Source organism: Oenanthe melanoleuca, chromosome 1, assembly GCF_029582105.1.
Source record: "Oenanthe melanoleuca isolate GR-GAL-2019-014 chromosome 1, OMel1.0, whole genome shotgun sequence".
Classification (NCBI taxonomy): Eukaryota; Metazoa; Chordata; class Aves; order Passeriformes; family Muscicapidae; genus Oenanthe; species Oenanthe melanoleuca.
The window spans coordinates 50,552,221-50,565,437 of NC_079333.1; the positions used below are offsets into that span (position 1 = coordinate 50,552,221).

The 13,217-nt window shown below is 46.7% G+C and overlaps 1 protein-coding gene across 1 annotated transcript in view; it reads right to left on the reverse strand.

Annotated features, from left to right (window-relative positions):
- The window catches only part of LHFPL6 (LHFPL tetraspan subfamily member 6), a 136,844-nt gene extending 124,316 nt beyond the window's left edge, over positions 1-12,528 (reverse strand). Inside the window, exons 1-2 of the mRNA XM_056497805.1 lie at positions 12,238-12,528; positions 9,299-9,858 (exon numbers count right to left, since the gene is read on the reverse strand). Coding sequence (XP_056353780.1) covers positions 9,299-9,683 — 385 coding nt within the window. The 5' untranslated portion in view covers positions 9,684-9,858; positions 12,238-12,528. The remainder of the gene's footprint in view (positions 1-9,298; positions 9,859-12,237) is intronic.
- Positions 12,529-13,217: the final 689 nt, after the last annotated feature.

Below are 13,217 nucleotides of genomic sequence, written 5' to 3' on the forward strand. Positions count from 1 at the left end.
GGGAAAAGCCAGTCTGGAGGGGAAAAAAAAGTCTGCCTCTGTTCTCAGATGTACCTGTGGCATCAGGGGACTGACAGTGGAACAAACACTGCAAAGGAGATCTAATCAAGCTTAGTGAATCAGCCTTATCACCAGTATTGTCAGGGTGCAGTGACCATGCCCAATTTTTCATGCCTGAGAAGATACAGGACAGCTTCTAGAAGGGACCTGTCAAGTGCAATATTGCCCCTCTGACCTGTGATGTCTTGTGATGGCAGAGTCATCCCAAAAACAAGGAGAGGATCCTTTCTTGGTTCTCTATGACTTAAGGCCCTTTTCATATGATCTGAAGACTTAGGACCTCACACTTGAGCAGCATAAAAAGCTTAACATCACTGAAGTCAACAGAGGTGTTCCATGTCACAGAGTCAAAGAAATCCTTGAGCAGGAAGCCAGCCAAAATGATGGTCACCACAGGCTAAGCAGCTGTGGTTGGAGTTTTGCTTGTACAAATACATCCTGTGTTTATTAATTACACCACACTCCTTCCTAACTGCTTGCTGCATGGAGTCAATGCATTGGCTGCTCTCGAGTTCTACCCCACTTCTTGAAATGATGGAGTTTGAAAACTGCCTTATTTTACTTTGAGAAGCCAGAGTTAAAGTCCTTAGAAGGTAAAAATGTGTATTGGCTAAGTAAAAGGATGTGAGCAAGGAAAAGAAAATACAGGTTGAATACTTTGAAAAAAAAAAAAAAATCCATGTGGAATGCAGAGTAAGCTGAGTTTCCTAAGAGAAATGAGAAAAAAATACAAATTACATAGATATTTAACACCAGACTGGATAAAATCCTGGAAAATACACCACTGGGAGCAATTCTGTCCTGTCTGTAGGGCATATGACTTCACTCACACTGGAAAATATTGAAACATTTTGATGCCTAAATGCAGTTCCCAGCAATATTCAAATATCCATTGAAATATCTCAGGAAGCAAAACATGCCAGATCTTTCAATGCAGAAACAAAACTGCTAACTCCAACCCAGATTTGTCTCTAATCAACACAAACACAAAGGATCTAAAATGAAGTACCTCTGAATTTACTCTGACTCCACATCAACAAAATAAATCATTTGGTCCCCTGCCTCACGTTTTCTAAAGTTTCATTAGGTCATGCAAGCAAAACCTTTTGAAATGAAAAGTGTCACAGAAGTGCTGAGCACCATTGTTTGTTTCTAATAAAAGAAGGGATATAAAAGCAGGAAGACTGAACTTCATTCTACAGATAAATAAAGCAGCACTCCAGGACTTCTTTAGATCAAAAATTCTGTTCTTAATGCAAAAGTCTGCTTAAATGCAACACAGCTGCAGCAATATTCAAACCATCATTTTTATATTTATATTTATATATATTTATATTTTATATTATTAATATGACAACAAGGGAAGTATACAGATTCTTTCCAATATTTTAGCAACATCTTTCCCATTTTTTTTTATACATCAACATTTTCATTTTAAATGTGTTTCCAAAGCACCTAAAATCTTACTTGCAGAATTTCCTCCAGGCTTAAACTCTGCATGGGGCTTTTTCTTCCTCTGTATTTAGTCAAAATTTATATTAGGATTAAATATAACTTAAAACAAAAAACCAAAATTAATATGTATTCAAAACAATGCCATGTAAACAAGGTAATTCACTGGGGTAGCTCTTCAAGAAGAAAGTCTTGAACCACACCCATTTTAGACTAATGTCAAATCCAATAATCCCAGAATGGAAATAGTGATGTAATTTGTACTAAGTGTCACTGACTTCAAAGGACACACAGAAATTTGCAGCCTGTAAGGGCCCTGATGCTCTTTTAAGGAAGATTTTGAAACACCAGAAGAGCTATCTGAAGTGGCTGAGAACAGAATTAAAAAACTAAGACAGCTAAGTATGAAGGCTACTCTCCACATCATTTGTCTCCATCTCCTCTGTTTCAGCAGCAGTACATCCCCTTGCCTGCTCTGCACTGCTTGTGACCTTGCTGGCAGGGATGGCCTCCTCAGAGCTATGATTCTGCACCTTAGCATCAGTAATGTGTGTTGCTGACCCCTCCTTGCCAACCTGTTTTGTTAAAATGTTTGGTGTTAGCTTAAACAGCAAACTTTGCTAACCAGGTTTCCTTCAGTGGGGCTCTAAGGAAAATCTCACAAAAACCTGTGCTGTTACATCAGAAGGGGCAGCAGCTTTTAGCAAGGCTGCAGAGGCAATTCCTGTGATTAAGGTGAAGGCAATCATGCAAAACAGTATCATCTCTTGAAAATATACAGGATCTAAGTCTGCACCTTTTTTTACCTCTTTCAGGTAAGCACTTGCTAGCTTGGATTCTCTATCAGTTAGACCTGATGGCCCATGCATTTAGGAAAGATTCAAGTAATACAAGGGTCTATCTAGTTAAGAGAGTAGGAGTCTAAATAATGTCCTTTATAAACTGACAGAGCACATATATTGCATTGGTTCATATATGACATTCAGGCTTTAATCCTGAATTTGTCTTATATTTTAACTCCTCTCTGAATACAGCAGAGAGAGGGCTGGCTTATCTTCAATAAAACATATGCTACAGAATCTTTAAGATAATTTCGCTGTCCAAATTCCCTTGCCCTAAACATCTTCCCAAACAGTTATACTTCCCTGCCTTACCTATTTTGGACTCCAAATCTAAATCCAAGAATTTCACTCTGTGCTGTGCCACAGTATGTAGTGCTGGGAGGCAAAGATTGAGCATAGGCACAAGCAGCCAGAGGATTCAGTTTAGCAAGTCAAAGTCTAGCTGAAAAGGGATGAAGCTGTAAAACACTACACTGCATTTAATCCTTGGTGGATGGCTAGAGAAAACTGGAGAAAGAACTAGTGTGAAACACAGCAGCTACAAAGCAACATCTGTACAGGTTGTTCTGGTAAAGAAACCACAACAAAGCACAACTTAAATGGATTAAAAGCAACCTAAGTGTTGGATCTTAAAACAAAAAAACAAAAAGACAAAATGTTCCTTGAGAAAGTATAATTTCTCAATGATATATTCTTGGTGCTACATTTTTAAATTTGCATTAATGATCTGGAAGAAAAGCAGTCAGAGTAATTCACCACAGGAGCAACTTATGGAGATCAGGCTTTTCTTGAACTTAATTAAATTCAGACAAGAAGTTTTTTTCTCAGAGATACACTCTAATTCAAACTGAATTTATATGAAGGCTGTGCTATGACCCACACTACTGCAGACCTCAAACTAAGCAGCCACAGTGTTCTCTGCTGACTTTATTATTGCAGAATCAGTGAGCCCACGACATGACACACAACCACTCACCAGCAACTTTTAACAGTGTCACTTTCATTGTTTTCTCTTCTTCTGTTACCTTGGTGAGGCTTTGGTCCTTTCATTTGTCTCTCCTGCAGTGTCTGTATGTGCACACATATGCTGGATTGGTACCCAGACTTGTCTTTGTCTAGGATGAGGATTGCCCTGGTGTGTGTTTTCAGAAGCACAGTAAAATCACTGAAGTTTTGCATCCAAGGAGAGGAAAGTGTGACAAAACAGCCTTGGACAGCTAACTTGCAGTGAAGAGGCCTTGGTGTTTGACAGAAGAAATTACTCTGCTTTGCCTCTCCCCAAAAGTTAGCCTTTCAAAAAATATTTTTATGTTGAAGAGAATGAAAGAACAAAAAGGCCAATTTTGCATTTTTTTTAATGTCTGGTGTTTTTCAGGTACAAATTGCAGTAAGAGATGGCAAGAGTATGTACATATGGGGAAAAGGATGAAATTGCTTGGGAGAACCACAAAGAGTCTGGGGTCACTGTTTTCTTGATAGAAGGCTCTTGATTATCTCAGATCTTCCCTGCTCTCACACAGCTTTTCTCAGTTACTCTTTCTCCCTATAGGCAGAAAATTACGCTGATCTTAGTCTTGCAGGCAGAAAGCAGAAAGCCCCACTTGAGCTGTCAGATGAAATAATGGTTATTGTTCAGTGCCTTTTCCTCCAGCTGCACAAAAACCTTTCCCAGAAGTTTCTAGTTCCTGTAGTCAATTGGAACTACTCTCCCCAAAGCCCCTTTCTTAGCCAGCCTCAGAACCAAGACTGTTTTGTTCCACTTGAACCCCCGAGCTGTCTTTAACTGCCAGCCACATTTCTTGAAATACAACTTCGTTTCAGTGACTCCATTTCTCCCAAGAGCCTCTTCTTACTTTTTTTAACTGTTTCCCCAAGCAAACCCTTTGAGGGAGACCTTCTCTACATGACCCCACAAGGGCTCAACCTCTGTCCTTACACTTCAGTATCATCTCTCCCGCAAAGTCAGATTTGGCCATTAATATGTCATTAACTTGCAGATTTTGTTTAGACCTGTCTTCTTAAAATCTTCAGCCCAAAATTTCAAAGGCTTTCTCTGAGATTTCATCACAGACAGCACAGAACCAAAACCCCTCACTCAACATTCTCTTCATCTTGAGCGATCAGTCCACATTTTTCTGCCCTCTGCACCCAGCAAACACCTGCCATGAGCACCTTATGGGTGATGGGAACTGTGATGGCCTCTATTGGCACCCACTTGAAGAAGGATTCTCCAGCAATTTCATGTAGTCCTAAGAGCATTTTTCATAAGACCACGTTTTATTTTCTGAGACAAAATCAGAAGTTGCTAGGAACTGTGTCCCCTTTTTCTCAAATAATCAAATGCTCCTTTCACCACCCCCTGTTCCAAGAGCTGTCCAGATTTTCTAACCAACAATTTCAAGGACCATAGTTTTGGGAGACATAAGGGAAACAAGACAGAGAAATAAGGAGAGGAAGAGTAGACACTGATGACAACTTTGCTCATTTGATGAAGGGAGTAACAAAACTTGTGCTTTGTTAGAGTGCAATCATTGAATATTAAAGATGACAGTAAACATGGCAGGAACATGGCTACCCCACAATCATGGGAAGGATTCACTTCTCTCACATGGCACTTAGAATCAGGGCCATAGTGCCAGGTTCAGAGAGTGGTCTCAGCCAGCAGATTGTTCCATGTTCTGTCACCTTGGATCTGTACTCTGAGCTTGGTTTAGCTGTTCTACAGAGCAAAAGGGAGTTCTGAGCTAGTGGAGATTTCATTCCTGCGTGCTGATCACTTTAATGAAAAGCTTCACCCTGCCAGCATAATGCTCTTTAAATTGGCCATCCTTGCAGTACTTGTGCATTTTGATCCACTGCCTCTCATAAAACTGGCTAACCTTTAAGTTCATTATGTTCTTAAAAATATTGCTATGTTCTTAAAATCATTGCTCTGCATTTAGAGAGTGAAACTGTTCACCAAATTAGTATGTCATATCTGAGCTACCTACCTTCAAATTTCTAGTTTCTCCATTTAAGTGGAATTGACTTGCCACAGCACAATGAAAAGAAGATCAATAATTACAGACTCTAATTTGCCATAGATTTGTTAAACTTCACTCCCTGCTGTCATATCCTCAAGAGTTATGGCCAAAGCTACATCCTTGCAATCTGTTCTAGCAACATTATACATGTCTCAGTCTTCTACACACACAAAGGAAACCAGCTGGAAACACTGCACATAATGTTATCGGTGAAGACTGTATCCATCTACATGACTGTACCCTCAAGAGGTTACAGACAGCACAACTTTCCCCTCAGCTGTCATTTCTTTGAAGCAGTCCAAGAGAGATGTCCAGGGAACATGGTCTGAGAGACCACAGCAGCAGTTTGCCAGGACTGCAGACCACTGCAGAAAAGGCTGGCCTTGGGGAGTTGGACACTTCTTGTCACCCACCACCAAACTGCCTTAGAAAAAGCTAAAAGTGTTGTTTTTCATGCAAGCAATTGTTGTAATGGCTACAGAGCTGCAATCTTTCTAGTAGGAACAGAAACTCGATGTGTTTCATGCCAGTCACCTTAAAATACTGTATGTATATATATATATATAAATATATATATATATATATATATATATATATATATATATATATATATAATGTATACTCTGCAGCCAGGACCGTCTGAAATATCAAATGCAGACTAAGTATATGGGATCAAGCAATATCCAAAGAGCCCTTCTGACTCTGCCTAGATCTGCAATTTCTTGCAGGTTCTGCCATTCAATTTTTATCAGAAGAGCAGATTTATGGTAAAAGCACTCATGAATAATTCACTCCCTTGAGCTGCCACATGCAACTTGAGGAAATCCCAGTTATAAAACCTTGGCACCATTCAGCTAGCACAAGCTGCACTACTTTTTTACAGGTGTTATTCCACTGACCTACTTGGAGTTATTCCTCCTTCACAGTGCTAGAAGAAAAGGATCAGGCTGTTCACTTACCACCTCTGGTAAGCAAACCTCTCTGCCACATCATAGCAGTAAGAATGCTTCTAGTGTTGAACTAAGATTTAGCTTTGGCTCACCACAACTTCAGTGTACATCTCCCCTGCTCTTGGGCCTCCCATAATAATCCATTATCCATTGGTTTACTTCCTCCTTAAGTCTGTGCTTTTTAAATCATGTTGAGAAACTTACTTGGATCCTAAACAAAAGGAACACAAGTAAAGCCATAAACTAGCTACACAGAACCTGTCTTTATGTTGGTTTCTAACTTCAAGAGAAATACAGTTTATTCTAACACTCATCCTCTGCCACTTGAGCAAGAGCCCCAGCAGGGTATGAGTGCAGATGCCTCAGACAAAAAGAAAGTGAAACCATTTAGCCATCTCCCTGTTCTAATGCAGAGGATGAATAGCATCACTCAGTGGCTGCTTATTTTTCTAAGCATTTCTTTATATAAAGCTAGGAGGGAATTTTTCACAATAAAAAAAAATTATAAGGGTTTTATTTTATTAGATCTCTGAGGGGAGACCAACTAAAATGACAATGACTACACTTGCCACCAAGCCACATTCAAAGCCCACATCATGGTATACAGCTACACCTACAACTGCATTACAGGGAACAAAGAGCTGGCATTCCCTGTTTGTAAATAAGGCAAAGAGCTCATGGCTATCTTGACATAAAACAAGATAATAATTATAGTGCCTAAGTCAGACATCTGAGTAAATGTAGTCATGTCATTTAAACAATTAACCTACACTGATCTATAGCAGCTAATGATCTGATGAGGGATGTAAGAAACTCCTCTTTACTCTAATATGTCCCTTCAGTTTATCCAAATTACTGGCTTTCACCACCTGGCCTCTCCCTTGTGCCCCCACAGTTAGGTTTTAAGCAGGTTAAGCAACAACAGTCCTCATTTTGGTGTTTTCTTACACACTTCCAGCAGGCTGAATGAAATACTAGACAACCATAAAAGCCAGTAGAGGGGAAAATTAGACATGCTGTGTAACTAATTTCTGAACTGTAAGCAAAGTTGTTGGCAATTTTCATTTTATATCACAGGTTCATATTTCTTTGAATTGCCACCTACAGAGAACAAGCACTAGCTGCTCTTTGCCCTTCCAGGCAGGATGGGATGCTGCCTGGTCAGCCTGGACAAGCTTCAGGTGTTGCCATGGTGTGCTCTGAAGGAACCTCTCATCTCCTCGTCCAGGAGCCACCATCCTGCCTCAGAGAAGGGTGCACACCTTCAGCCCACACCAGTGCCACGGGGAGCAGGGTGCCCCTGCACCCCCAGCCATGTGCCCACTGCTGGAGCTGCCGTGTTTGCTGGGCTGGCTGCAAGCAAACAGCTGTGAGCTCCCCTGCCAGCCCTGCTCCACAGGCACTCAGGGGAGCATAGTCACGAGAAAGGGTCCAAACTCAAATTAAAACCAGATGAGCTGAGACAGCAGCTAGAAAAAGAGGGTGGTCACAGCCTGTGACGGCTCTAAGTGAAATAGTCAGGACAAAGCAGGCTTGCAGATTGTCACCGAACTGAGATTTCCTCCACCTCCAAGTGCCTGGCTGGAACTGTATAATGGAGCAGGTTTCAAGAAACCACAGCTCCCAGCAGATTTAACTCTACAGCAGCTGCTGCACTTTCAAATTGTCAGACAGATTAAACACAGGAATGCCTGTGGATCGCAAAGCTGAGGGAGGGATGAAGTGATGGGGTCAGTTTGCTCTAAAGTGCAGAAACTACTCAAAAATTTGGAGACAGGACTCCCTGCGGCCAGGAGGGAGTTACACTGGTATTGTCTGGCTGAAGGCTTGGCACAGGGCCCTTTCCCAGCCTCAGCTGTCCTCACCAAGCTGGACAGTCAGTGGAGTTTTTGTCTTGTGCTTCCTTAGAAGCTGCAGTCGCGGCATGTAACCAGACTGCCCTTGCAGGGCAAGCGCCTCTTTGGAGGGGAAAAGAAACGAGGGTTCTGCTACAGTCCACTCCTTTGGGGGCATAAGCCAGGATGCCTGGCTGGGAGTAGACGCTGCAGGGCACCCAAAAAGCTGGCACCTGCAGTGCCCCAGCACCCAAAGCTCAGAGAAACAGGTTGCCTTATGGGGGCAAGTGCGTGTGTGGTGGAGCGCCGGCATCAGGCAAAAGTGAGTGCTGCTGATCTGCATGTCACCAGTGACAAGAGGGTGATGATTTACTGGGAGAACTGCCCTGTAAAAAGCATGCTTGTGCATCCCATTTGTTGTCTCATACCCTTCAAATACTCTTACAGTTGCAAAGACTCCACACAATTACAAGTTAGAAAAAGGAGCCAGGTAATTCTCCCACACACTGTCTAGCCCGTGGAGCCAACAAACCTGTGGCACCATCAGCAGGCAGCATGGGTCAGCCAGGCCAGCGGGGCTCCTCCCAGGAGATGGTGGGCCATCTCCATCAAAGATAAACAATCCACACTTCAAACCTAGGCCAAAAGCTTGTTGCCAGATCCATGCAGCTGCAGAGAGCAGAGTTGGAGGGAGCTCTGCCAGTAATAGGGGTAAGAAGGAGAAAGAGAGGTTGTTCCCACACAACACAGCCTCTCCCCAGCCAAACCACAGTGCTTCATGTGGATCTGTAGCCCACATGCTTCTCCAGGTACCTCTAATTCAGCTATGCTGTGCTGGAAACTACAACCCACAAAACTGCTGTGAAGATGCTGGCCCACAGAAGTCAACTTGCCAGGCAGCTCTCAAAGGTCACATAATGACCAGACAGGGACTTGAGCATGAGAGAGCACAGCCCACTGTGTCTTTGGGCCACATTCAGGCAGCCACACAAGCAGCATTGAGGAAGCCAAGCAATCCCCCTCACTCCAGGAGAAAGTCTGAATCATTCCCTCCTCTTCCCAAAGACCAGGAGAGTCTCCACTCGTGCAAACAGATAGCCTGGATATCCCCATTCCCTGACCACAAGAACACTTACCCCCCAGGAACTGGATGCCTCCTGCCACCCTGCCCACAGTCCTGGAGATGAGCTCGGACACGCAGCAGCCCATGAGCGCTGTCAGGGCCACCAAGAGCAGCAGCCCGCAGCCCAGGCCCGTCACCACGGTGCAGATCCTCCACTCGGCGCTGGGGATGGCCTGGAAGGAGGCATAGCGGCCGCACTGCTCCACCATCACCGTCATCTGCAGGCTCTCGTCCCGCACCGGGTACGAGCACCGCCGGAAAGTGCCGAAGGAAACCGACTTCTCCAGCTGGGAGCCCAGCAGCCAGTAGGGCATGAAGAAGCCAACGCAGGAGGCGGCAGCGCAGAGGAAGGAGAGGAAGGCCCAGACGACGCCAGCACAGGTGAGGCTGGATGCCATCTTTGTATCTGCTCCAAGACCCCTCGCGATGGGAAGACACAAAAGTAACTCTGTGTTTCAGAGGAGCTTTGTGGATAATCCGGAATCTCTCAGCCTTGACAAATCCTCACACTGGGAGAAGCTCGGATTGTAACAGCCAGGGGGATATTTCCTCCCATCATGAAGTCAGAGGTCCCTAATTAAATAACAAAACACAAAAAAGAAAAAAAATATACAAGTTCAGTAATGCTAACACTAGAAAAAAAATTTGTCTGTCAGAGTGTTTTTCCTTCCAGAAGACTTCTGAATAAGACATGTCAGTTTTCTGTCCCACCCTTGTAAGCAGATCCCAGCATCGCTCAGTGACACTAGCTTCTATGGCCAGTGTGATAGTGGTGGCCAGCAGCCCAGCTGGCACAGGCTGCTGTGCACATCCAGGAATGCTCTGCAGCCACCTTCAGGGGCTGCCTGTGTACTTGCCTCACTTTTCTCCACTGTAAGTCCCAGTCTTTCTAGTACCAATAGAAAAAACAGATGAGATCTTGCTTATTCTTAGTTAGCCAGACCTTCCTCCTGCAGTGCCTGGAGAACATACTTCACTTTATAGATGGTCCTGCACCCTCAGCGCAAAACCACCCACAGCAGCTAAGGCATTTCAAGATCAGACTCTTGTGACACAGGTAAAACTTATTAACACACCCCCAAATGAAGTGATATGAGATGACATTTTTTCCATCACTCCAAGTTGTTTGGCATCCCTGTGCAAAAGGAGCCTTTAATCACTTTGATGTGCCATGAACCCGAACTCCAGGTTGCCACATCTTTAGGACTCACCCCTACACAACCTCAAGGAGCACACAATTAAAACACAGAGGTCTCTGTTAACATTCCTGCCTGCATTCAGCCCAGCTCTTCTTTGCCTCTTCCCAGTTCAAACCAAGGAGCCCTAACCCCTTTGTATCCTTCTCAGACAACTCCCAGCCTCTCAGCTCAGTACCAGCATGCCCAAGTGTATTTCACTGTCACAGAAACCTACAGGCTGTTCCCAGAGGCTGGGAGTGTATTTCTCGTTAAATTCATGTTGGATCATTATTCTAACAGCATTTGTAAATTTATGATCATTTCTCACAGTTGCTGCCAAATTAATTCTGATAGCTATTTACAGGGGTTTTTTCTTCTAAGCATGATTAGACGCCAATCAGTGAATCCAACTCATGAAAAGGCAATAAAATGAATACTACTTCAGCACAAGGAGGGAACGTACAGAAAGTTTGTAAGTGAAATTAGCCATGTGCACCACACAAAAGTTTTGTTTACTTTTAAAACACTAAGAAAAGGAAGTCTCTTCTACAATATTAAAAAGGCCTATACTGCTACTGAAGAAGAGTACATCTATCTACCCATAGCCTAGCCATAGAAATTCTTTCAACCTGGAAAACGCCAAACCCCTAGGGGTAAAGAGAGGGGCATAGGGGGACACTATCTCTTCAGAAGCATCATCTAGAGAAGGATCTGTCTGTGTCTTGGCATGGCACCAAAAGCCTATGCCAAAGTGGGTCACAGCACTTAGGGGAGATCATTCCCTGAATCGCAGGAGGAGGTACGACTGGAAATAGGGGACAACATGGAAGGTCCCGGGGTAGGACCCTGCAAATGCTGCGGCTCCAGTGCGGCAGCAGCTTTGCCAGCTCACAGCCTGGGCGCTCTCCCGGGAGGCGGAATCGGCCCTCCGGCCCCGAAACCCCGCTCCCCGCCCTGCAGGGGTAGGAGGGGGCGGCGGAGAGATACGGCTTCCCCAGAGGGAAGGCGGCGGCCGGGAACCAAAACTCGCCGGGGTGATGCCAGGGAACAGTGCGGGCGAGTGGGCGCAGCGCCCGCGGCCCCGGCAGGGTGGGGAGGGCTGGGGTGCAGGGGACCCGGGGGGGACAGGGGACCCGGGAGGGGCAGGAGACGCGGGACGAGAAGGGGTTGTGGGGACAGGGGTCCGACAGGAGCAGAATGGGAGGGAGAGGAGAATGCGGGCTGGAAAGGCAGAGGTGCCGAGAGTACGGGGAACTCGAGTGGCCAAGAGGACAGAGAGCCGGGAAACTGCGGGGCCGGGAAGGGAGAGCGGTCCGGAGTGGCAGTGAGATACGGGAAGGACGGGGGCCCGGGAGAGGAAGGATTCTGGAAGACAAGAGGATGAGAAGGCTGGGAATCCGAGCAGGGAAGGGAGTCTAGAGGGGCCGGTGCAACGGGCAAGGGATGCGGCCAGGCTGGATGTCAGAGCGGGGAAAGGGAACGCAGGGGGGAAAGAGGGTCCGGGGATGCAGGGGATGTGGCTGTGCAGGGTGGGGAGGTGTCGGGGAGGAAAGGACGTTCTGAAGGCTCGGGGATCCGGAGTCATGCAGGGGATGCAATGTACCCGGAGCGAGGGAGAGCAGGGGTTCGAGAAGGGAGGGGCGTGCAGGGGGTCCGCGAGGGGCAGGGGATTCAGCCGCGCAGGGAGTGCGGGAGAGCCGGTGCCTGGGAGGAGCAGGAGCGGCGAGGGGTCTAGGAGTGCCAGGATGGTGCCGGGGAGCGAAGGGCTACTTACGGACACGCCGGGCGTGGAGGCTGCCGGCAGCACATGGGCGCGGGGCCGGCGGGCGGCGGCCGCCCCAAGCCACTCCACCCGCGCTCCCGGCGACGCGGTGCTCCGAAGCGGGCGGGACCGGGACCGGGACCCTCCCCAGCCCGGCCCGTCCTTTCCTCCGCACGTTCCTCTCTCCGGGTGCGATCCCGCGGGAGGCAGCGCGCTCCGCCGCCTCTCCTCCCCCTTCCCCGCCACCGCCTCCCCGGGCGGGACCCGCCGCGCTCGGCGCAGTTGCGGGGCCGCGGACGGGGCCGGGGGCGAGGGGCCGGGCGGCGGCGGAGCGGCGAACGGGAGAGCGGGGGCGCGTCCCCGAGCCCGCACGGGGCGGGGCGGGGGTCCCGGCTTCCCGAGCCCGCCCTGGGCTGCCACGGGGGGGTCTCGGGTCCTGGGGCCGGAGCGCTGCGGCGTCCCTGTCTCGGCGGCTCAGTGCGGGGTGAAAGGGGCGGTGAAGCCGCGGATGGAGAGGAGGAAAGGGCAGGAGAGGAGAGGGGGGGAAAGACAGCGAAGAAGAAGTATTTGAAGGAAAGGAGGAAGGCTGCAGTCCTTACATGGGAAAATATGGGTTAATCTCCTGATGGTGTGCGTGTGATAAGAACTGTGTCTGTCTCTGCATGCGAGCTGCTGATGCAGCATTTTGATCGCAACAGTTCCCAAGTTGGTCTACAGCGAGAGTAAATGTGATCACAGTACCAAGCAGTTCTTCCCGAATGGGTTAGGTCAAGCGGAGAGACAGGAGCTTCAGCCCTTTCCCAGAGTGTCTTAAGTGGGAAAGTTTTGAGGAGGGGTTGCCTTCTGCACAGAGAGCCTCTGGGAGAAAAAGACATTTCCCATTCTGGTTTTTCCTCTACGCCCAGAAACATGAATATATTTCTCAGATATAAGACAATTTTATGACAGGTTTAAATTATGTCAGCACCAGACATGCAAAATCTCTTTGGTAA